Source organism: Eublepharis macularius, chromosome 19 (assembly GCF_028583425.1).
Source record: "Eublepharis macularius isolate TG4126 chromosome 19, MPM_Emac_v1.0, whole genome shotgun sequence".
In the NCBI taxonomy this organism is placed as follows: Eukaryota; Metazoa; Chordata; class Lepidosauria; order Squamata; family Eublepharidae; genus Eublepharis; species Eublepharis macularius.
In genome coordinates this window covers 8,171,212-8,193,491 of record NC_072808.1, presented here as the reverse complement: position 1 = coordinate 8,193,491, position 22,280 = coordinate 8,171,212, and the positions used below count along the sequence as shown (strand labels likewise).

The 22,280-nt window shown below is 43.8% G+C and overlaps 1 protein-coding gene across 1 annotated transcript in view; it reads left to right on the top strand.

Annotated features, from left to right (window-relative positions):
* ARHGEF25 (Rho guanine nucleotide exchange factor 25) overlaps positions 1-22,280 on the top strand; it is an 84,785-nt gene that overhangs the window by 47,631 nt on the left and 14,874 nt on the right. Inside the window, exons 3-6 of the mRNA XM_055003416.1 lie at positions 4,179-4,489; positions 13,666-13,743; positions 16,426-16,553; positions 17,147-17,213. Of these exons, the coding sequence (XP_054859391.1) occupies positions 4,179-4,489; positions 13,666-13,743; positions 16,426-16,553; positions 17,147-17,213 (584 nt within the window). The remainder of the gene's footprint in view (positions 1-4,178; positions 4,490-13,665; positions 13,744-16,425; positions 16,554-17,146; positions 17,214-22,280) is intronic.

Genomic DNA, 22,280 nt, shown 5'->3' with positions numbered 1-22,280 from the left:
TCTTAATGTTCATATATACACCTCAGTCTCTTGATTTCTCTAAACTGGATGATTGGCCTCTGAATATCTGAACTTATTTCATGGGGAAACATTGTGTTTTGAGGCAATGAGAAGATTCGTTCTGTAGTGTTAGATTTTTCTGAGGGTTTGTTCACATAAACGGGTCATCAGGTGGCCACCAGATATGCGTGAACCAATGGTGGGATTGAGGTTTTAATGGCCCTCTCTCCCAAATGCCTGAAGTGTACACCCAAACTGGACACTTATTGAGTTTATTAGTGATCTGAGGAAAGAAGAACTTAAATATGCTTCAGTTGACCGGGCAGCAAATGCCAGCCCACACATCTCCTGTCTGCCTCATGCCAGGTTTCCTTTTTGGACTTTTCTTTAAAACCATTGAAATTAAGAGGTTGCTTTGTATATTACAAGTAGAAAAACTAGAGCCTACTTCTCTCCCTGAGGTGGTACATCTACCTCTGGGTGCCTCTACCACTTCAGAGAGCGGGTGTGAATTCACAAAACCAAATGTTCCTCTGTATAAAAATACATTTTCCCCTCAGAGAAAATTCTCACATCTCCCTCTGAGTTCTACCACTTCAGAGTCATCATTAGATAATATGTCCCTCTGTATAAAGATAAATCCTCTCCTCATAGGAAACTTTCACTGTGGCTGTAATTAGGGCTGCCAAGTCCAGGTTGGGAAATTCCTGGAGATTTGAAAGGTGGATCCTGGAGAGGACGGGGTTTGGGGAGGGGAGGAGCCTCATTGGGGTATAATGCTGTAGAGTCTACCTTCCAAGACAGCCATTTTCTCCAGGGGAACTGATCTCTGTTGCCTGGAGATCAGTTGTAATTCTGGGAGATCTCCAGTTACCCCCTGGAGGCTGGCAACCCTAGGGCTCTACCACTTCAGCTAGCAGGTGGAAACTCACCAGATCAAATGCTCTTCTCTACAAAAATGAATCCCCTCTTTATGGATAACAGAGCCAAGCTACAAGAGACGCCTGAAACAGGTTGGACACTTGTCAGCTTCCTTCAAGTTTTGATGGGAAATGTAGGCATCCTGGTCTTGCAGCTGTAATAGAGAGCCAAGCTGTAAAACCAGGACACCTACATTTCCCATCAAAACTTGAGGGAAGCTGACAAGTGTCCAACCTGTGTCAGGCATCACTTGTAGCTTGGCTCTAGATGTGAGGGGAGAGGTTTTCACCTTCTTCCCAATCTTCTAGTTTTCCAGGTCTGTGGAGAAACAGACCTGTATGTGGGAAAGGAATACACTTTGTGGGTTCAAGTGTTATTTTTCCCTATGCCTTGGTCCTAACTAGGACCCAGACATCTGTCGCACTGACCAGTTTCCATAGCAACACCCCTCATACTGTCATGTCAGGTGGGGTCAGGTGCCTGTGGCATTGGCTTGACACATCTCAGGTTCCTGACGCAGGCATAGTTATTTCAGGCACAGGTGCCATGCCATTGCATTGTATTATTTCCTCCTGCTGGGCCTTCACCAGGCTGATGCTGCAGTGCTCATTTCTTGGAGCATGGCTACTCTTTTCTCCTTTCCACTTGCTGCCAGTGCTGAACCAACGTGGGATTTGTGCAGACCGACTTTTATGGGCCCACTTGCATATATATCCTCAGACATGTGCTTGGGACAAGTTTAGAAGACCAGAAAGAGAATGGCTTGAAGGCATGTGACACTGTTTCATTGTTGAAAGTAAGGAGGCACAACCATCTAAAATGCATAGATGGGAGACACTCTGGTAACTGTATGACAGCCTATGGTGAGAGGGCTGGTGGCTTGCCATTCCCCCGCCCGGGGCGGGGGATCCCCTGCTCCCACCTCCTCCCCCCGCCCCCAAGTACCTGGCCAGCAAGGGGGCACACCCCTGGGGCACCCCCAAGTGGCGCGGCGTAGTGTACATTGGTCCTCATTTTCCTACCATTAAATACATCTGTACATGCTCTTGATGTACATTTGTGCAAGAAAAAATACATGCTTGCAAGCGTACCCACATACCAGGTTATAATTGGAATCTATTTGTTGCCAGAGTTCTGTTCTAGAATCTTTGAAGTAATGATGTAACAAAGCGCTCCTCATCATATGCAAATATATTTCCTTCACCATGGAGAATAGCTCCCCCAGACGCACTATAGGGTTGTCATGTATTCACTTTGTCTGCAGTTGCTTGGAGTGTTTCCAAACTTTTGTGATCCACCTTGAGTTTCAGAAAGGCAGGCTGTAAGTGAAGTAAATAAACAAATGAACTGCACTGACATAGCAACTTATTTAATTTGCCGTGCGTATGGAGGCACAACAGATGTGCCACATCTCACAAGTTTGAATATGCATCATGTTCTTAAGAACTGTAGGGCAGGCATGGACTCTGGTGGTGTTCGTGAAATCATGGGGACTCCACAGCGATATCTAATGGCTCTGAAGAAGGTATGATTACCTGTTGAAGGAGCCATAAGGGATACTGCCCAGGTGCAATGGTGGACTAAGAGAGATGCTTCTAGAGGAGATTCCTTTAACCAAAATAAGCATCCTAATACATGCATTTCTATATTGCAGAGTGGAAGAAATAATCGTATCTGGAAAGGGCCACCAAAGATGATGTAATTTGGTTCCGTATTCACTTTGATCAAAAAGAGTCCAGTAGCACCCTTTAAGACTAACCAACTTTATTGTAGCATAAGCTTTCGAGAATCTCAGGGCCAAGCTACAAGTGACAAATGACACTTGAATGGCAAGTGTATTTCTCCCTGTTCACTTGCCCTCCACTCAATCCACTTGCCGTTCAAGTGTCATTCGTCACTTGTAGCTTGGCCCACAGTTCTCTTCGTCAGATGCAACTGTGATTCTCGAAAGCTTATGCTACAATAAAGTTGGTTAGTCTTAAAGGTGCTACTGGACTCTTTTTGATTTTGCGACTATAGACTAACACGGCTAACTCCTCTGGTATTCACTTTGAGCTCAGGGTTTAATTTGACGCCTGTCTTTGTTCCAGAACCCATTGGAAAATGAAGCTGCCGTATTAAATCACTCTGATATACTGAATCAGTTTGCCGGTCCAACCAACACTGTGCTTTTTACCTTCTCAGACTCTCCAAAGTGTCACGTGGTAGATCTTTCACCCCACCTTGCAACAGTTTGGGACTGAGATGCTGAGAATTAAATCTGAGCAATGAATGTACTCTGATGGCCCCAGTTCCTGGCGCCCTTGAGCATGTGTAGAATGTCTTTTTCCTTACCACTGAGTGACTCTTACCAACCTTTACAGATTGAAATAAGGGGAAGGGAGTGCTATATGCAGCGAAATGGAAAACAGATCTGTGCCCTGACGTGTCAGAGTGGATAGATAAGATCTACAAATAAGCATCAATGGCCAAATTAACTTCTTATGTGCATATTAGACCAATAGTTGAATTTTGGGGGAAAAATGGAAAGATTTCTTTGATTACTTAGGTTAAAACTAAAATAAATTAAGGTAACTTGTTACAAAGATAAAAAGACAAAACACAGGAGAAATGATTAATTAAAAATTGTTGATACTAAAGTTTGGGTATAAGTAACTAAGGAGAGGGAACGAGAGCTATTATACAATTTAGTTGTGCTGTTATACGTATATTCTGAATGTATCTTTTTATTAGTGTCATCTAATTTTAACTGTAGTGCTTGTATAAGTTCTTATGCACTTTCTATTGTTGTATCTTTTTAAAAATATAAAATCTTAAAAAAATAAGGAGAAGGGATTTCAAATCAAAAGGCATGGTTTCTTCTGGACAGTCTTGAGACTGGGTTCTCCTTGTCTTTCTAGAAATTAACTAATTTCTAGAAATTAAGCTTTTGACTGAGGGCCAAGCTACAAGTGATGAATAACACAGATTGGACACTTGCCAGCTTCCCTCAAGTTTTGATGGGAAATGTAGGCGTCCTGGTCTTGCAGCTTGGCTCTCCGACTGCTGTCCAACAGACTTTTCAAATGTCACTTGTCCAACATTCCGCCAAGCTGCCTACATTTCCCATCCAAACTCGAGGGTAGCTGGCAAGTGTCCAACCTGTGTCATTCGTCACTTGTAGTTTGGCCCTCAGTGCTTCTGCATCTCTGCTCGTCTTGAATCTCGCTCCGCTATCTGCCCATATGCTCATCACTGTGCTTGTCTTCTCCCTGCAGATCCATACACCATTGCAGGCAGCGATGGCAGCATCTCTGCCTCGGTGGCCTCGATCCAGCCCCAAGCATCCAGCAGTTCCGCTCCCAGTTCGCCTGGCTCCCGCCATTCCGTCAGCACCCTCAAGAAATGGCTGACCAACCCCGTGCGTAAGCTAAGTGCCGGGGGGCTCCCTCGGGGCGACCGCCCGCTCAGGAAGGCAGAGGGCCGGATGAGGCGGCACGGGCGTCAGGAGAATTGCAAGAGCATTGACTTGGGCTTGCTGGGCCAAGTGGAGGGACCCTTTGCCGTTCCACGGGAGTCAGTTGCTACGGTGAGTGCAAAAGAAATAGAGAGTGGCAGAATTAGGCTGCTTCCACACACGTTGGATAATCCACTTTCGATACTCTTTAGTGAACATTTGAAACTGGTTTTCCATGTGTGGAACAAAAAATCCACTTCAAAAGGATTGTGAAAGTGCACTGAAAGTGCATTATTCAACGTGTGTGGAAATGGCCTTAGAGGGGAATAAAGGACACTTTCTTCAACACCTCTGGCAACAAAGCGGAGCTAACCAACCACTAGCCTGCTGCAGTTTGCCACAAGCACAGAGCTAACAAAGTTACAAATCGCGAAGACTTACTAAGGGCCAAGCTACACATGACGAATGACACTTGAACGGCAAGTGTATTTCTCCCTGTTCACTTGCCCTCCACTCAATCCACTTGCCGTTCAAGTGTCATTCGTCATGTGTAGCTTGGCCCTAAGAAACAACAATCGGTGACCATTCAGCAAGATTTTTATATCAGAACTATAGAAATGTCTCTTATATATATATTGTTAATATACAAACATGCCAGAATAAAGTTACCTACACCGTATTACACCATATCCATAACGTGTTTTTCTAATATTAATTCATACTCATAAAGTGCTAGTGCACATTTCCGGACATTCACCATTTCATTAATACATTGTGCCATAAATAATATGCAACGAATATTGCACTAGTCAGAATATTGCACAAGCAGAGAGCTGGCACATGGCGGAAAGATGTTAATTGAGCAAACAGCTAGAGATAACTCGGTCAGCGAGCTAAGCCACATGCTGCTGGGCCACCACCCACAGACTGACGCAGGGGAAATTCATTCCCAAGACAAAACCTAGCGATTACTGAAACTCATGGGCAAAACTCCTCCGTCAGATTTTCCCAACGGGAATGTAATTGGGTGCATCTCTGTACCGTCCAGCGTCCTTCCCCAATTCGGTCCAACCATCCAGTTTTATACTGTGATTCCTCCAAGGTGCTCAGGCATATGTAGTTCTATTCCCCACCCTTCATTTTGTCCTCATAACAACCATAAATAAAGTAGGTTAGTCTGAGAGTAACTGGCTCAAAGTCACCTGTTGAAGGGAAGAAATTCCCATCTGCAATATCATATTTTTTGCAAAGAGCTTGGCTGTATTGCTCCTTCACCCCAGTAGGTCACAAATGCAGCGTCAGAGTTACCCTAGCTTCCCTTTCCTCCACTGGCAACTAATCTGTTTATCCATGTCCTTCACCATTCTTCTGCAGAAAGGCTGCCGATTTCCATTTTTATATGGAACGAGATTGGGGACATGCATGGATCCTGTGAGATTACAGCATATTCTGGAAAGTTTCTTTGACAAAGACCTATAACAGAGCTTCTTGGCCTACAGCATCAAGGATGCATTCCAGAACATGTTGGAACTCCACAGAGTTCCACCATGCCCCCAATTTCTAGAGCACTTAGACGGCACTAATCCTGCATAGAATTGCACTGTGGGTAGGCCATACTCACCCTTGGAGTGATCTGGATCACACACAGTCTGAAACATGAAGGGGGCTCTCATAAACATTATCCATGCGTAGGGCTCTACCCTTGTGTGGCAGGTTGTATAAGTGTCATTGAAATCTTCAGAACCGTTAAAGCCCCGTTCATTTCTTTAAGTCTGGGTGCAAATGTACATGCTGAAGAATCCGATAGATTCTAAAATGTGCCCTGAAATGGGATGGAAATCTAGATTAGAGGAAAGGAATTTATTAATAATTCAAGATCCAAATGATGTCAAAATTCAGAGCAAGAGATCAACAAAAAAAACTGGTATGTGAAAGCCTGTTTGCATAACTGAACCTATGCATTACTGATAAGTGACATGTTGATTAATAATCCATAAAGTTTTGACAGCCCATACACTGGTTGTTACAACTTCTTTATTAGGAACTGGCTTACATAAGGTCTAGAGATGGGCAAGAACTGAAATACGAACCAAAGTTCATGATGAACGAGGCCGGTTCGTAGTTCGCGAACCGGCGGTTCTTCAGAGCCCACTTCTGATGAACCGCCATGAACTTTTAGGCTGGTTCATTTTTCGGTTCGTCACTGCAGGCAGCCTGGCGCTGATCAATCAGTTTCCTAGGCAACAGGGGATGGACTTCCTGCAGACCTTCTGCTGGCCCAGAAGTGACCTTCTGCTGACCTGGATATGACATTTTCACGAATCAAATGAACCGGTTCACGAACCAGGGCAGGTTCATGGAAGTTCATGGTTTGTGGTTTGTGAAATGCAACGAACCACGAACTGCATGGTTCGGTTTTTCCCCCAGTTCGTGCCCATCTCTAATAAGGTCTCACTTAGATAATTAACAAACACAGAAGTACCCTGTGTGATTCTTTTAGTGCTCTCGCATAAACATGCTCATGATTTGCACTTGGATTAATGACAACATTTCATCTTTATCATTTCTCTTTCTGGAAAACATCTCCAAGAAGTCCTCTAGTCCCGTAAAATCTTTGCACGCCCTTGCCTTCACATACTAGTTATTCTAACATCCCACCTCCAGTCTGTCCCTCCAATAGACCTTAAGTTTCAGACTGAATCTTCTTTTTTGAAGAGCCATCGGTTGCAGACCCCAATGTAGATTTAAAAATGACTAACTGGCTCTACTGAACAATTTCTTTCCACTCATTTCTTGCCACCTGTACATCTGATGTAGATTAGAAGTGCTCTGGACAGAGACGGCTGTCTGTTCACTGTGGTGCTCAGCATTCTTTGGGCATGAAAGAGATGCCTCATCATTTTAGAGGAATTAGCAGGGCTTGTGCACGAGGCTGGGAACTGTGTGAAGTTGGATACTGGAACTAATGACCACAGGGGCAAAAAAGAAGGGAGGGCGAGCGCAAATGTGAGTCCATTCACCGAGTCCATCGGAATTATGTTTTCATTCCTGTCCTTCCCCCGTGTTATATGTTATTCATTTTCATGCTGTGATAAACAATGTGGGTTTCTTTTGACAGTCTCATTTATTTCCCGATACTAAGCAAGAGGGGTGCCACCTGCTCCCCCTCGGCCGGCTTTTACGAGTTGCTTGGGGCAGCAGATTCCAGATGGCTTGCATGTTCCCTGCCTCTATATGTTTTTTAAGCCAAAATCAAAATGCTCCTGACAATTCTGACTTTTTTCTTTTTCTTTTTTGCAAAAAAGGAAGTCTAAGAGCCCCGTGGCGCAGAGGGGTAAGCGGCAGTACTGCAGCCCCAGCTCTGCTCACGTGACCTGAGTTCAATCCTGGCGGAAGCTGGGTTCAGGTAGCTGGCTCAAGGTTGACTCAGCCTTCCATCCTTCCGGGGTTGGTAAAATGAGTACCCAGTTTCCTGGGGGTAAAGTGTAGATGACGTGGGAAGGCAATGGCAAACCACCTCGTAACAAAAAGTCTGCCAAGAAAATGTCGTGATGCGACGTCCCCCCCATAGGTCAGTAATGACTCAGTGCTTGCACAGGGGACCACCTTAACCTAACTTTATTATTATCATTGACTCATGCACAAATGCTACTGTGGATGTCCACACATACCCCAGTGTGGCACCGCTTTTGCTTAAAAGGTGGTGTTGTGTAGTGGTTAGAGTGTTGGACTAGGCTCTGGGAGACCCAAGTTTAATCTGTGGTCTACCAGGGAAGCTCACTGGAGGACTTTGGGCCAGTCACACACTCTTAGCCTAACCTACTTCACAGAACTGTTGTGAGGACGAAATGGAGGCAAGGAGCAACTTTGGGCCACCACTGGGGAGAAAGGTGTATAAATGAAGTAAATAAATGAATAAATTTATATGCATTCATTATATAAATTATACGTCATCGCTTACTTGTTGTTGGTCTATTCTGATGCAAGGCTTCAAGCAACCTGAATATTTATTTGTTTATTTATTTCATTTATACCGCACCTTTCCCCTCAATGAGGACTCAAAGCAGCGTACATCATTCTCCTGTCTTCTAGTTTATCATCCCAACAGCCCTGTGAGGTAGGATAGGCTGAAAGGATGTGACTGGCTCAAGATCACCCAGCAAGCTTTCATGCCAGAGTGAGGATTTGAACCGGGTTCTCCCAGAGCCTAGTCTGACACTCTAACCACCACATCACACTGGCTCTGATGACAGGATTTGGGTTTCTCAAATGCAGAATTTGGGTTTTTAGAGAGAGCTGGAACCAGAACACTAAACACAGTCCTAGTCAGGGCTTTTTTTCTGGGAAAAGAGGTGGTGGAACTCAGTGCCAAGCTACACATGACGAATGACACTTGAACGGCAAGTGTATTTCTCCCTGTTCACTTGCCCTCCACTCAATCCACTTGCTGTTCAAGTGTCATTCGTCATGTGTAGCTTGGCCCTCAGGCTCATTTGCTCTCTCAGGGCCAAGCTACACATGACGAATGACACTTGAACGGCAAGTGTATTTCTCCCTGTTCACTTGCCCTCCACTCAATCCACTTGCCGTTCAAGTGTCATTCGTCATGTGTAGCTTGGCCCTCAGTGGTGGAACTGAGGACCGCACAATGACGTCACTTTGGGTCAGCTGGAACAAGGGGGTAGTTTTTAAAAGTTTAAATTGCCCTCAGTGAAAATGGTCACATGGCCGGTGGCCTCGCCTCCTGATCTCCAGACAGAGGGGAGTTTCGATTTAGATTGCTGTGTGGAGGGCAATCTAAACTCCCCTCAGTCTGGAGATCAGGGGGCGGGGCCACCGGCCATGTGACCATTTTCAAGAGGTGCCAGACCTCCGTTCCACCACGTTCCCACTGAAAAAAAGCCCGGGTCCTAGTTATTCTTAAAGTTGGACAGCATTAGGACAGAGCTGCCTGATATTTCAAGCTTATATTTGCGGAGATAACAACGCAAAAGGAAGGAAACTCTTCCAAGAAAGGAAGCGGTCCGACTCCTTAACCCTTCCAATTTCCCCCTACAACTGATTGATTTTTTTGAGAATTTATATGCTGCTTATATGGAGATCTGCTCAGGGCAGCTTACAACTGAAATTATCAAATGAAACCTCATAAAGCCATTAAAAACTAGTCAAAGCCATTAAACACAGGGTGTTTAAAACCAGTATAAAACTCAAATTGAGCAACTTAAAATGATATTGATAAAACAGCTGGAAAAGAATAAAACCTCTTAGTCAAAAGCCTAGGTAAACCGAAACGTTTTGACTTGGCGCCTAAAGGAAAGTAAGACGGGTGCCAGCCAGGCGACGCTCCTCCATGTTGTTCTTCCCTCAGCTGGACTTATTTCCAGTTTTAAAGTATGGCTAGAGAAAAAAATGTAAATGGAGATTGCTCTGTGTTCAACGGATAATTGAGCAAAGGGAAATAAAACTTTCATGAACTTCTTCTGTGTTGCGAGTTCGCTGCAAGAGCTTCACATAGGAAACACAGGGTTGACATTTCATACTTTCCTCAAACTTCTAGTTCCACCCTTAACATCTAACTAAACATTGCACATAAATACACCCAACTAAATCTCTTAAAAAAAAATTGGTGAGTACATAATTAATACACACATTCCCCATCTTACCTAATTTAGATCAGCCCCCACCCTTTCCCTCCCCCCTCCTTGTAGACTTCCAACAGCTTTCCAACCCTTAACCTATCTTATTACTTAACTTATTTTCAATTATATTCTTCTAAATCATAAATGTATTATATCTCTTACTCTAAGCATATTCAAATTCTTTTATATATACTATATCAAATCAACTAATATATCCATTTTCTACATCACTATTTAAACTGTATATTTTTGATAAAGTCTCCTTAATAATAATACTAGCTTAGGTTAATTAATAGTTAAATTATCCCATTAATGGTAAAGTTACTTCTCTCTTCTATTTATAACATCACAGTTTAATAGTTCTCAAACTGCCACAGTCCTCCCTTCACATCCCATTTTTTTTCTAAGTATTGTTTCAATTTCCCACAATCTGCAATGTATTCTCCTGGATCAAGATCTTTCAGTTTTCTTGTCATTTTGTCCATCTCAGCCACGTACAGCAATTTGTAAATCCAATCTTCTGTAGTTGGTATTTCTTGCACTTTCCATTTCTGCGCATATAAAAGTCTTGCTGCTGTAATCATGTAAAATAACAATGTTCTGTACTGCATTGGAACATCTTCCATTCCCAAATTCAGTAGCAACAATTCTGGGTTCTTATTTATTTGGGTTTGCAACACCTCGTTAATTATTTCAATTATATCTCCCCAGTATTGCTTAGCTACCTCACAAGTCCACCACATGTGGTATAATGATCCTTCATGCTTTTTACATTTCCAGCATCTATCTGACATATTAGTATTTCCTAGCGCCATTTTCTTTGGTGTTAGATACCACCTATACATCATTTTGTATACATTCTCTTTAATATTCGTACAAGTTGAAATCTTCAGTGTATTTTTCCACAAGGCTCCCAGGCTTCCATTGTTATTTCTTTATGAAAGTTTATTGCCCATTTCACCACACCCAACTAAATCTCAATGGCCGTTTTTACAGAAAAAAATGTACTGTGAACTGTAACATCACGTCTGGCTGGGTAACCGGAAGCCGTGTCTCCTTCGCATTGCATGATGCTCTAGGAGTCACCCAAAACTCGATGGTTTTTACCATAGTTTGGGGGAAATCTTAGAGCATCCCATGATGCAGTGACGCCCCTTCCAGTTATGCTGCTGGAAGTGACGTCACAGGATGCTGATTTAGTAAGTCTCCAACCCACCCACCCCTCATCCCGCAAGTCTCCCAGCCTACCATGCCTACTGACTTGGCTTCCACCAGTTCAGGGCAGGGGTTTGATCAGGGCTTTTTTTCAGCCGGAACGTGGTGGAACGGTGTTCTGGCACCTCTTGAAAATGGTCACATGGCCGGTGGCCCCGGCCCCTGATCTCCAGACAGAGGGGAGTTTAGATTGCCCTCTGCGCCAAGCAGTGCGGACGGCGATCTAAACTCCCCTCTGTCTGGAGATCGGGGTGGAGCCACCAGCCATGTGACCATTTTTGCTGAAGGTGATTTAATTGTTTAAAAACTCCCCCCTTGTTCCAGCTGACCCAAAGTGATGTGATTGCGTGGTCCCGGGAACATGCGCACACTTTTCATGTGCGCATGTGGTACCAGGGGCACCACCTCCCACCAGGAGTTGCCCCCTGTGCTGGCAACCCACTGAGTTCCACCACCTCTTTTCCCAGAAAAAAGCCCTGCTTTTGATACACAGTGTGGAAAAGAGCATAAAGATAGAAATACTAGAGCAACACACATCTCTGACTTCCAGTTTAATTTATCAGATTCATTCATTCATCTGTGCCTGATTTTCCTGTTAAGCAGAGCTCTTAGTAGCAAAAAATAAAGTGGCACAATAAGGTGGGTGAGGTCCTCAGTAACTGGTGGTGTACCCTTGTAAATATGGCAGGGTAAAGGAGCCTATACCTCATTCCGTTTCTTCAAATTGCTCCCTCACTTCCAAAGTTCCAGATATGTATCTAGCCTTGCAAAGATCCAGAGGAGTTAGCCGTGTTAGTCTATAGTTGCAAAATAGTAAAGAGGCCAGTAGCACCTTTAAGACTAACCCACTTTATTGAACTTCCAACTTTATTGAAGCATAAGCTTTCAAGAACCACAGCTCTCTTTGTCAGATGCATGTATTTATGCTAATAAAGGTTGCTGTGCTGAGCTTGCCACACATGAGCTTGAGCTTGAGATGCATGTATAAGCTTTCAAGAACCACAGCTCTCTTCGTCAAATGCATGTATAAGCTTTTGAGAACCACAGCTCTCTTCATCAAATGCATGTATAAGCTTTCAAGAACCACAGCTCTCTTCATCAGATGCATGCATAAGCTTTTGAGAACCACAGCTCTCTTTGTCAATTGCATATATAAGCTTTCGAGAACCATAGCTCTCTTTGTCAGATGCATGCATAAGCTTTCGAGAACCACAACTCTCTTCATTAGATCTGATGAAGAGAGCTGTGGTTCTCGAAAGCTTATGCTTCAGTAAAGTTGGTTAGTCTTAAAGGTGCTACTGGACTCTTTTTTAACCTTGCAAATACACACTTGAACCTCTGTGGGAGGAAAAAGTGAGATTTTGAGGAAATGGTTCACTTCCATTCTCCCGCCTCTTCTGTGGAAGTAGTTTTGGGTTTGTTTGTTTTTTTAAAAAAGCAGTTGGAATTCAGTTAGACCTTTAGATGAAAGAGCCTGAGAGGAAATAACAAATCTCAAGTTTGAGCTAGGCATAATACGGACCGGCAACACGCCAAAAGATTACTTTGGGTAGTTGAAATTTATTTCATTTTTTCATTGCATTTCATTTCAGAGATTGTTATCCTCCTTCGCTGTTTTGCTTGAAGCAGTTTGCAACCAAAGCCCATAAAAATGCAATCTCAAAAAAAAAAAAAAGAGCGCTCTCTCTGGAAAAAAAGTTGTAAAACACTGCAGCTGTTCCCCATAATGTCGAGCTCAACAAAAGCTTATTGAAGTCCAGAAAAACAACAACAGCGTCATCAGAAACAGACCCAAAAGCTGGTTGGAAATAACTGTGGCCGTGCAGAGGCTACAAAGCCTAACCAGCAAAGACACAGTTTATGGAGAAAGGGACAGACAGTCTCTCTACATATTACTAACTACCTAGGGACGCTTAAGTGAACCCCATTTCACATGTCCCCCCTCCAACTTTCTTGCACTCGCTCACACAGTCACACTTCAATTTGCTTTGCATCAGTGTGTTTGAGATCAGTTCCTCTTCAACCGCTAAAAGTATCCAAGATTCCTCCACCTCCCACATCCATTCATTGAAACGCTGATCTTGACACTCTCTCACACCTTAAAGAAATGCAAATGGACAATTCAAAGGAGCCTACAGTACTTGTCCTCACAGCAAAAACAGAGCAGAATTGGCGCTTTGCCCTCCGGAATCACTCGCCGATGCAGTCACACAAAGGGAGCTCCCGTGAAAGCAGCATTCACATATGCAGTGCAAGAACAGCCTGTGCGTGAATTGAGGACTAGACATACAATCCTGCAGCCTCCTTAGGTACTTAGAATGCGTACAGAGACTCAGAGACAACACCAGAGTAGCTGCTGCTGGTGTCAGGTTGGAGATAAATCGGAGAATTGTGTGAGGGCCTCCTGTATGTCAGACTGTGAACCTGCCTTAACACTTTCCCCTTGTATTCCAGGATGGTAACTCTCACCTCCCGGACCTTTCTCTGCTCTCCAGCTTGCTCGAAGGGGATGGCTCAGGGAAACACACCCAGGTGAGCTGGGGTGTGGGTGTGAAGTTGTCCTGGGGAAAGGCGGTCCTCTGGCATCTCAGAAAGGCCTAGAATTAAGATTGCCAGGTCTAAGTTGGGAAATTTCTGGAGATTTGGGGGTGGAGCCAGGAAAAGGTGGGGTTTGGGGAGGGGAAAGCCCTCAGTGGGATATAATACCATAAAGTACACCATGCAAAGCAGCCATTATCTCCACGGGAACTGATCTTTGTCACGTGGAGATCAGTTGTAATTCCGAGAGATCTCCAGCCACCACCTGGAGGCTGGCAACCCTACCTAGAATAGGTATTAGCATGGTGGGGTAGCTCTGTGCTCAATGGAGAATTGTGATTCCTGGAGGAAAGGTAAAGGAGGGGATTTCTTTGAAGCTAAAGCAGTCAAACTACTCCAGAATGGCTGTTGGTCTTTCTCTGCCTCTCTCCACATGGTGGTTGAAGTGGGATACTTCTTAGAGATATATCCGTTTATTTATTTACTTCATTGGTGCCCTACTTCTTCCCACAGTAGGGACCCAAAGTAGCTTTACAACATTCTTTGCAACAATCCTGTGAAGTAGGTTAAGCTGAGGGCCAAGCTACAAGTGACAAATGACACTTGCCTGGCAAGTGAACAGACTCACGTGTATTCCTCTCTGTTCACTTGTATTCCTCTCTGTATTCCTCTCTGTGTATTCCTCTCTGTTCACGTGTATTCCTCCCTGTTCACTTGCCATTCACTTGCGCTCCACTTGATCAAGTGGAGAGCAAGTGAATGGCAAGTGAACAGGAAGGAATACACGGGAGTCTGTTCACTTGCCAGGCAAGTGTCATTCGTCACTTGTAGCTTGGCTCTAAGAAAGTGTGACTGGCCCAAGCTCACTCAGCAAGCTTCTATGGTATAGTGGGGATTCGAACTTGGTTCTCCAAAATCCTAGGCCAACACTTCAACCACTACTCCACGCTGGCTCTAATGCAATAGCATCCCTAAGCCCATTTCTGGAGAACAGTTGAAATTATTTTAAGCAAATTCTTTCCCACATCTTTTTGACAACACACTCATTTATGAATGCTGTTGGTTTTAGCTCTAGTTAGAAAAATAAGCCGTAAATGGCTGGATTTGAAAATTTAGTACTTACAGCCCAGAACTGAGCATCAGACATTTTGATTTCATAAACCAGGCCGCACTGAACATTTTATTGCTCTAAATTTTATTAGCAAGACTTGAGATGTAAATTTTTAAAAAAATCAAAATCAGATTTTAAAAACAGCATTTGAGGAAAATATTCAACTGATACTAAGCATCTTGATGCTAGCAAAAATATAGATAATGACAAAATGAAAAATATCAGATGTTCCAAAAGAACCTGATTTTTTTTAATTGGCAAAGTGGATGAAATTGACTAATTTGTTATGAATCAGAAACAGAAGAAGGATTTCTAATAAAGATGAAAGCGAATGGATGTTTTTAAATTTTGGAAATTAAGGTAAGGGTTACCAAGAGACATCCTATGATTTATTTATACCACCAGAGCTTTTTTTCAGCGGGAACGCAGTTCCGGCACCTCTTGAGAATACTCGGCAATAGTGCGTGAAGAATCCCGTGTGTTTCTTCCTCATTTCCCTCTTGAGAGTTCTGCCACCTCTTTTCCCAGAAAAAAACACCTCTGTATACCACTATAAATTAACTGGGATTAATTTAAGTTATTTTTTCCTCATGGTAAACACAATATGTTAAATGTAACATGCATAGTTACCTTGAATATTATTTATAATAGAACAGTGAGATGTAAACACTCTAAATAAATATTTTCTTAAATGTAGCCTACGGGAAATGTAAATTAGTTTTAACAGTAATTCACAACAAGAAAAAAAGAAAATCTAAACATTTGAAAATACGATTTTTAAAAAAGTTTTTTTAAAAAAATTGAATCCCCCACCCTTTCAATTCTGTTCCAGTTTTTTTTCTTTTGGTGACAATCTCAAGAGCAAAATGTCAGCTCGGGAGACTGGAGAAGTGTTCCTGGGTCTGTGATTGATTGAAACATGCCCTCTTCCCTCCCTGATCTTTGGGAGCTTGGGGGAAAATTTGAGGCTCCATTTAGCTGTCAGTCCTTGGCCGGTAGATCCCCAAACTCTCCACAGCAAACACACAGGTGTATTGGTTGAAGTGACTTTATTAGAGATCCATCAAGTTCAAGGCGCTCAGACAACTGGATTGGCAGAAGTGACGTGGATAGGGTCGGTAGTATTATTTATAGGGCAGGTTCCTGCCATCACGATGGGGACAGTTAAAAGTTTGGGTGCAAAGGAGCTGGAATGTGTGTGTGAAGAGGAGAAGCTAGGTTTAGCCTAGACGGAACAAAGAATCAAATCATCTCAGTTCCCAAGAAGGATACATTTCGAGCCGGCATTCAAGGACGCTTGCTGGAGGACCTGGGGGAGATAAAGTAAATACTTGGAAGATAACCTACTGGCTTAACATCAATAAGAAACTTCTCATGCCCTCAGAGGACCAACGCATAACCCAGAATACATTCATGGCAGATATGCAGACAGGCATATACGACACCTTCTTTATTCGAGCAAGGAGATTTGATGTGGGCCCTAATTTCTCTCCCTTCTTCGCCACCTGCTGTCGAATGTTCCAAGCCATCCGATGTCATAATTTCTTTCCTTTCCCTCATGACAGGGCCCTGACCCTTCTCCGCTCCCCAGCGACCACCAAAGCCCTGAGCCCCCCTCAGAAACCCCTCTGCAGCCCCTCGCCTCTGAGGAACAGGAAGAGGAGGAGAGGCGCAGTGCCTTAGAAAAGAGTATGTAAGTGATTACCCTCGGTGCCCTGGCTTACGGGCTTGACAGCCAAAAAGGACGGGAGTGGGTGGGAGAATGGGGAGAAACGCAGCCCCTTCCTCCTTAGAGCTTTTTGCCTGGTGCTGCTGGGGAACACAGAAGGTCAAGAGTCTGATCTGGGGTGGTTCATACATTACAAATAAACAGGTTCAGTGCACAGGCAGCTTCTGTACCCCAGGTATGTACCCTATCATTGGTTATATTGTCTGTGAACCTGCAGTGGGAAATCAAGATGGCACTTGTCTGCCTTTTGTGCGATGGGATCTACTATAGCTACTCGTGGGGTACTATACCTCTTCTGTCTATAATATGTGAAGTCTCCAGACATAGGGCTGTGCAAGCTAGCTACTTGTGGGGTACTGTACGTCTTTGGCCTATAATATGTGAAGTCTCCAGACATGGGGCTGTACAAAAGGCCTATGTTGAGGAAACCCTGCTGTATCTCTCTAGCCAGACAGTGGGTCTGCAAAATGGGGAGACGGGAAGAAAACGGGAGGAGGAGCAGGGGCATGCCAGGAAGTACCCTCCCCTCAGACGTTGCTACTTCCTCTTGTCTACAGGTTTGTTCTCAGGGAGTTGATTGAGACAGAGAAGATGTACGTGGAGGACCTGGGACAGATTGTGGAGGTGCCAACACCCTCTTCATTTTAGGCATTGGTTCCCCTTTCCCTACCAGGGTGCAAGAAACTTGCCCTTTCTTCCAGTGAAGGTGCATTGCTCGCTCGCTCGCTCACTCCCATGTTTTCTAATGCACCTAGGGATGAATTCATGGGGTGGGGAAGGGTTAATGAATAGTTCAGATGGCCCTTCAAGTGTCCATGGACCACAGGTAACTGCATGATATTGACTTGCACTGGCTTTTGGGGGGGAGCAGATGTTTCAGTGGTACTGAGCCCTTTTTAGGAGACGCAAGAGCCTCGTCCTCCTTGAGAATTAGAGCCAAGCTACAAGTGACGGATTACACTTGCCTGGCAAGTGAACAGACTCCCATGTTTCACTTGCTCTCCACTTGATCAAGTGGAGCACAAGTGAACAGGGAGGAATACATGGGAGTCTGTTCACTTGCCAAGCAAGTGTAATTCATTACTTGTAGCTTGGCTCTAAGGGCCAAGCTACAAGTGACAAATGACACTTGAACGGCAAGTGTATTTCTCCCTGTTCACTTGCCCCTCACTTGTGCTCCACTCGATCCACTTGCCGTTCAAGTGTCATTCGTCATGTGTAGCTTGGCCCTGAGTTGCACTTCCTGCCTTGCCTCATGGTTTCTCTTCTGTGCCCCAAAGTTCCTGTCTCCCATGGGCAGCAGCAGCCCCTTTTCCTATCTGGCTGTACAAAATCACTGGTCTCAGTGGAGCAGTGTCATTGGCCAGGGATTTTCATCTTTATATATTCCACCTGTGCAAATTTTAGTGGAGTTGGGTTAGAAACAATATTGAGACTCCTCTAATATGTTTCCATTTTTTCAAAACTTTAAAGCCATGTTTCTAGTCCTTAGGGCTATTGAAAATATGTTGGTAGTAATGGGTTCAGAGGAGTCAAGTTTTTAAACAAAAGAATGTCTTGTATGGGGGCCTGCCCCCTTTCTCACGTGTTCTGCACCTATTGTTCTTAATACCACTCATAAGAATGTAAGATCCCTATAGAATTGCTTTGCTGAATCGGACTCAAGGCCCAGCTAGCAAAAGCACCGTTGTTTCTTCCAATGGCTGCCAGATGCCTTCACAAACCTCACAAGTCAAGAGGTTCCACCAATCTTCATGGAGCGTTTCCCCATAGCATCTTCTTTCCATCTCTTTGTCCATCTGCCCGTCCGTCTGTCCATCCATCCTTATATCCATCCCTCTATCTATGATAGACACATACATTCATTTGATTTTTCAGCAGTTATCTCAGCTAGCGGCCGCTGCCTCTTCTTGTGGCAATGCATTCTGCAAACTGAATATGCACTCATAAATGCAACCCTCCCTTTATGCTAAACTTGCTGCCAATCAATTTTATTGGATGACCTCAATTTCTAATGTTTTGACAATGACTTCTTCCTTTTCATTCTTTCCACACCACAGCTTTATAAACCTCACCCTGGTCTCTCTTTAAGTCATCTTTTTCCTAAACTAAAAACTCTTGGTGTCTTAAGCCTGCCCATGTAAGGAAGATGCTCTATATCCCAAATATGCCCTTTACTCTCTCCAGCCCTTTGATTTCTTTGCTGAGATGTGGTAGTGGTTTCCTGAAGTATACAGTATTATGAATAACTAGCAAAAAAGCCAGTTGTGTTAACAATACAACAGGCTCTAGCAGGGTCTTGAAAGGACGTTGCATTGCCCCGGCAGTGTTCCTGTACCCCACACCAGCTTCAATTGGGCGGAAATCAACCTGGTGAATTTGAGGCTTGAGGAGGGCAGGCGGCAGGCTCGCCCTTTGCCCCTTGCCATCTGATCAGCTGGGGAGGGCAGGCGGTGGGCTAGTCCGTCACCCCTTCCCCAGCTGATGGCCGGCTCACCTGGGCTGTTTCCACACTACTCACCTTCATCCGGAACGCTGCAGAACATCACAAAAAAAAAAACACGGAAGATAGCGTCTTCTCGAGCGAGTTTTGCTCTATCTTCCACTTTTTTTTCACGATGTTCCGCAGCGTTCTGGATAAAGGTGAGTAGTGTGGAAACGGCCCTGGCCGTTTGGTTGGGTTGGGTGTGTGGTTTGCCACACACACACCCTTTTTTTCCCTCCACGACGGCAGCCTCTGGAGGCCATATTGGCGACAACTCTGGTTTTATCCTGGTGCTCCTGTGCAGGCACACCAGGAAAAAAGTGTGTCGTCCCCAATACGGCTTGCCTTTTATATAGAAAGATGTTGGCCTGCCTTCAATGGATATACATATAGGGTTAGTCTTGGCTTTACCTAATGTTTTCTGATTCTGAATTAGCCCTGTTCACCGCTTTCGGTTATCACTTCAGGATGCCTTTCCTGAATGACTTCAAGTCAGTTTTGATTTCATCTCTGTGTGTGTGAATTTAAGATTCCTGGCCCAGTGTGTGTCAGTTTACAATTAGCCTTGTTGAAATGTGTCTGACATTTCATCGCAGAGACGTGTTTGCCACAGCCTGCTTGAAGTTTTCATTATCCTAAATAATTTAGTGTCCTTTGCTAACTCTGTTGCTTCAGTATTCACCTGTGGTGCCACATAATTTATCAACAAGTTAAACGGCACAAGGAATTTCCATGGTTTCTTCCCTCCACTGTGAAACCTGTTTGTGTATTCCTGCCCTTTACTTCCTGTATTTTTTAATCAATCCTTAGGTGGGCCCAGCCTCTTATCTGATGACTGTTAAATTACTTTTGGTGGGGGGCTTTGGTAAATGCTTTTTGAAAAGCCCACTATACATTGTCCACTGAGTTGCCTGTGCCTCACCGAACTCTAAAAAGTTGGTGAGGCAGAACTTAACAAAAATCCTGCTAATTCTTCCTCAGCAAGGCTTGTTCTTCTATATGTTTAACCATTGTAGCCTTTAAGATTGCTTTCCATCTGTGTACCTGGAACAGCCTCTGTAATTTCTTGGATCACTCCCATCTCACACCCCCATCTGTTTTTTTAAACAACATGACTGTGACATTGGCCACTGGTAAGGAAACCAACTGCAGTGATGTTACATTACATATTCAGTTCTGCAGTTCTCGATTGTTCTTTTAAAAACTTCTAGGTGAATGGTGTCTGGCCCAAGGGACATTTTCCTTATGTTGTTACATCACATTGATTCAAGCAGGGAACTCCATTCCTCCAGCCCCCTACTGTATTTCCCCATCTTCTCACAGCTCTTTTGTGTGTCTCGTGTAATAGCCCCACTTTTAATTTGGCTGATTTCCTCCTCCTGGTAAAAAACTTTTAATAAGCAGCATTTGCTTTTTTTAAAAAAATAGATCTTTAGAAATCTGCGCTTCAAATTTCTTTTTGCCTTGCCATATTGTAGGTCTATATTTGGTTTGCCAGATATTTGTGCTCTTTTTATTTCCTTCGCTTGGGCAAGACTTCCGCCTTTTTCATGAAAGTCATCTTGCCTTTTATAGCTTTCTTGTCTCTGCTATTTAGCTCCGTCGGCTTACTGCTGAGCTTGTTTGCAGCCCTTCTAATCTGTGTTATACTTGGAACATCTGTGAATGCATATTTATATGTTTTAAATGGTCTCTGAAGTCCCTCTTATTATATTTTGACATTTCAAGCATACTTTTTGACCCAAATCACGCCTTCAGGGCAACCCTCAGTTTTTTGTTATCGTTGTGGTACATGTTGCCAAGCCATCACAAACCAGGGAGAAACTCAGATACTGCCGGCCCATCGCCAGAATTATTGTGGTAACAAGGCCGGAGGGTACACTGCAGACCAGAGCATCATACAGTAATCCAGTACATCCCAATTTAACTTACTTAATACAGTTTTCTTTTAGCAAAATGACCGAAATGATTACAGAGTGCCCACCACTACGTTTTCAAGCTAGAAAACTGAGTTCCCTCACCGGTTTGTTCTGGAGCTAACAAAGATCAATATCCAAACTGCTAGACTGTGAAATAAAGACAGCCAGGGATTTTTTTTAAAAAGGGGGTAGTGCAGATATGCTTCCTATTTCATGGATCAATATAACAACAATGGAAGGAAACGTAGCAGTAAAGTGGGAACCGGTAAATATGTCTTCATACTTGGGGGAAATACTGCCTTTGTGCCTCTGCTAATATTACATAGGGTAAACATGTAAATACATGAATACATCAATAGTAAGGTTTATTAAAGCACTACTGACAATTCAGGGAAGAGGCTTGGACTACCACAAGAGGATCCAATCTTCGATTTCTTTAGTCCACAATTTGGGTTTTATGGCATATCCTGTGAACAGCCCTTCTTTTTGGCTCTGTGGGTCAGCAGCTTTCAAGCTCTCTCCCTTCAATGAACCTTTTCCAAGCTAACTTTCCTGTCAACAAACCCCACATTTATTGCAGAAAGGATAAGAAAAGTTTGTTAGATCTATTTACGGAGAGTTAGGGCCAAGCTACACGTGACGAATGACACTTGAATGGCAAGTGTATTTCTCCCTGTTCACTTGCACTCCACTCAATCCACTTGCTGTTCAAGTGTCATTCGTCATGTGTAGCTTGGCCCTTAGGCTAGTCTAGGTAGGGATTTTATAAAGTGAGGTAGTTAGGAAAGAAGGTATTAGTGATAGGCTTAGGATTACTGTGTCTCTTGAGCTTGACATGTTTCTTAAAACAAAGTTTGTTTTTATCCCTTTTTGTTTTATAAACTCGGTGCCCTTAGCCGTTCTTCTGTGTTCTGCTAACACCGAAGATTAATGGTGTCGGGGGAAAGCTCACGCTAGTCAGCCTTGGTCACCAAATGGGGATTTAACTAAATGTGGATCCAGTGTGATGTTGGTGGCTGTGTAGTTTATTAAGAGAGGCAAGGAAATAGAAGGTGCTTCACTGAGGGACCAAAACAAAGTCTGGAAGCCATGGGTGAGATTAATATGTATACTGTTTTGCTCCTCAACTGTCTCCAGGGCTTTTTTTCAGCAGGAACGCGGTGGAATGGAGTTCCGGCACCTCTTGAAAATGGTCACATGGCCGGTGGCCCCGCCCCCTGATCTCCAGACAGAGAGGAGTTTAGATTCTAAACTAGAATCTAAACTCCCCTCTGTCTGGAGATCAGG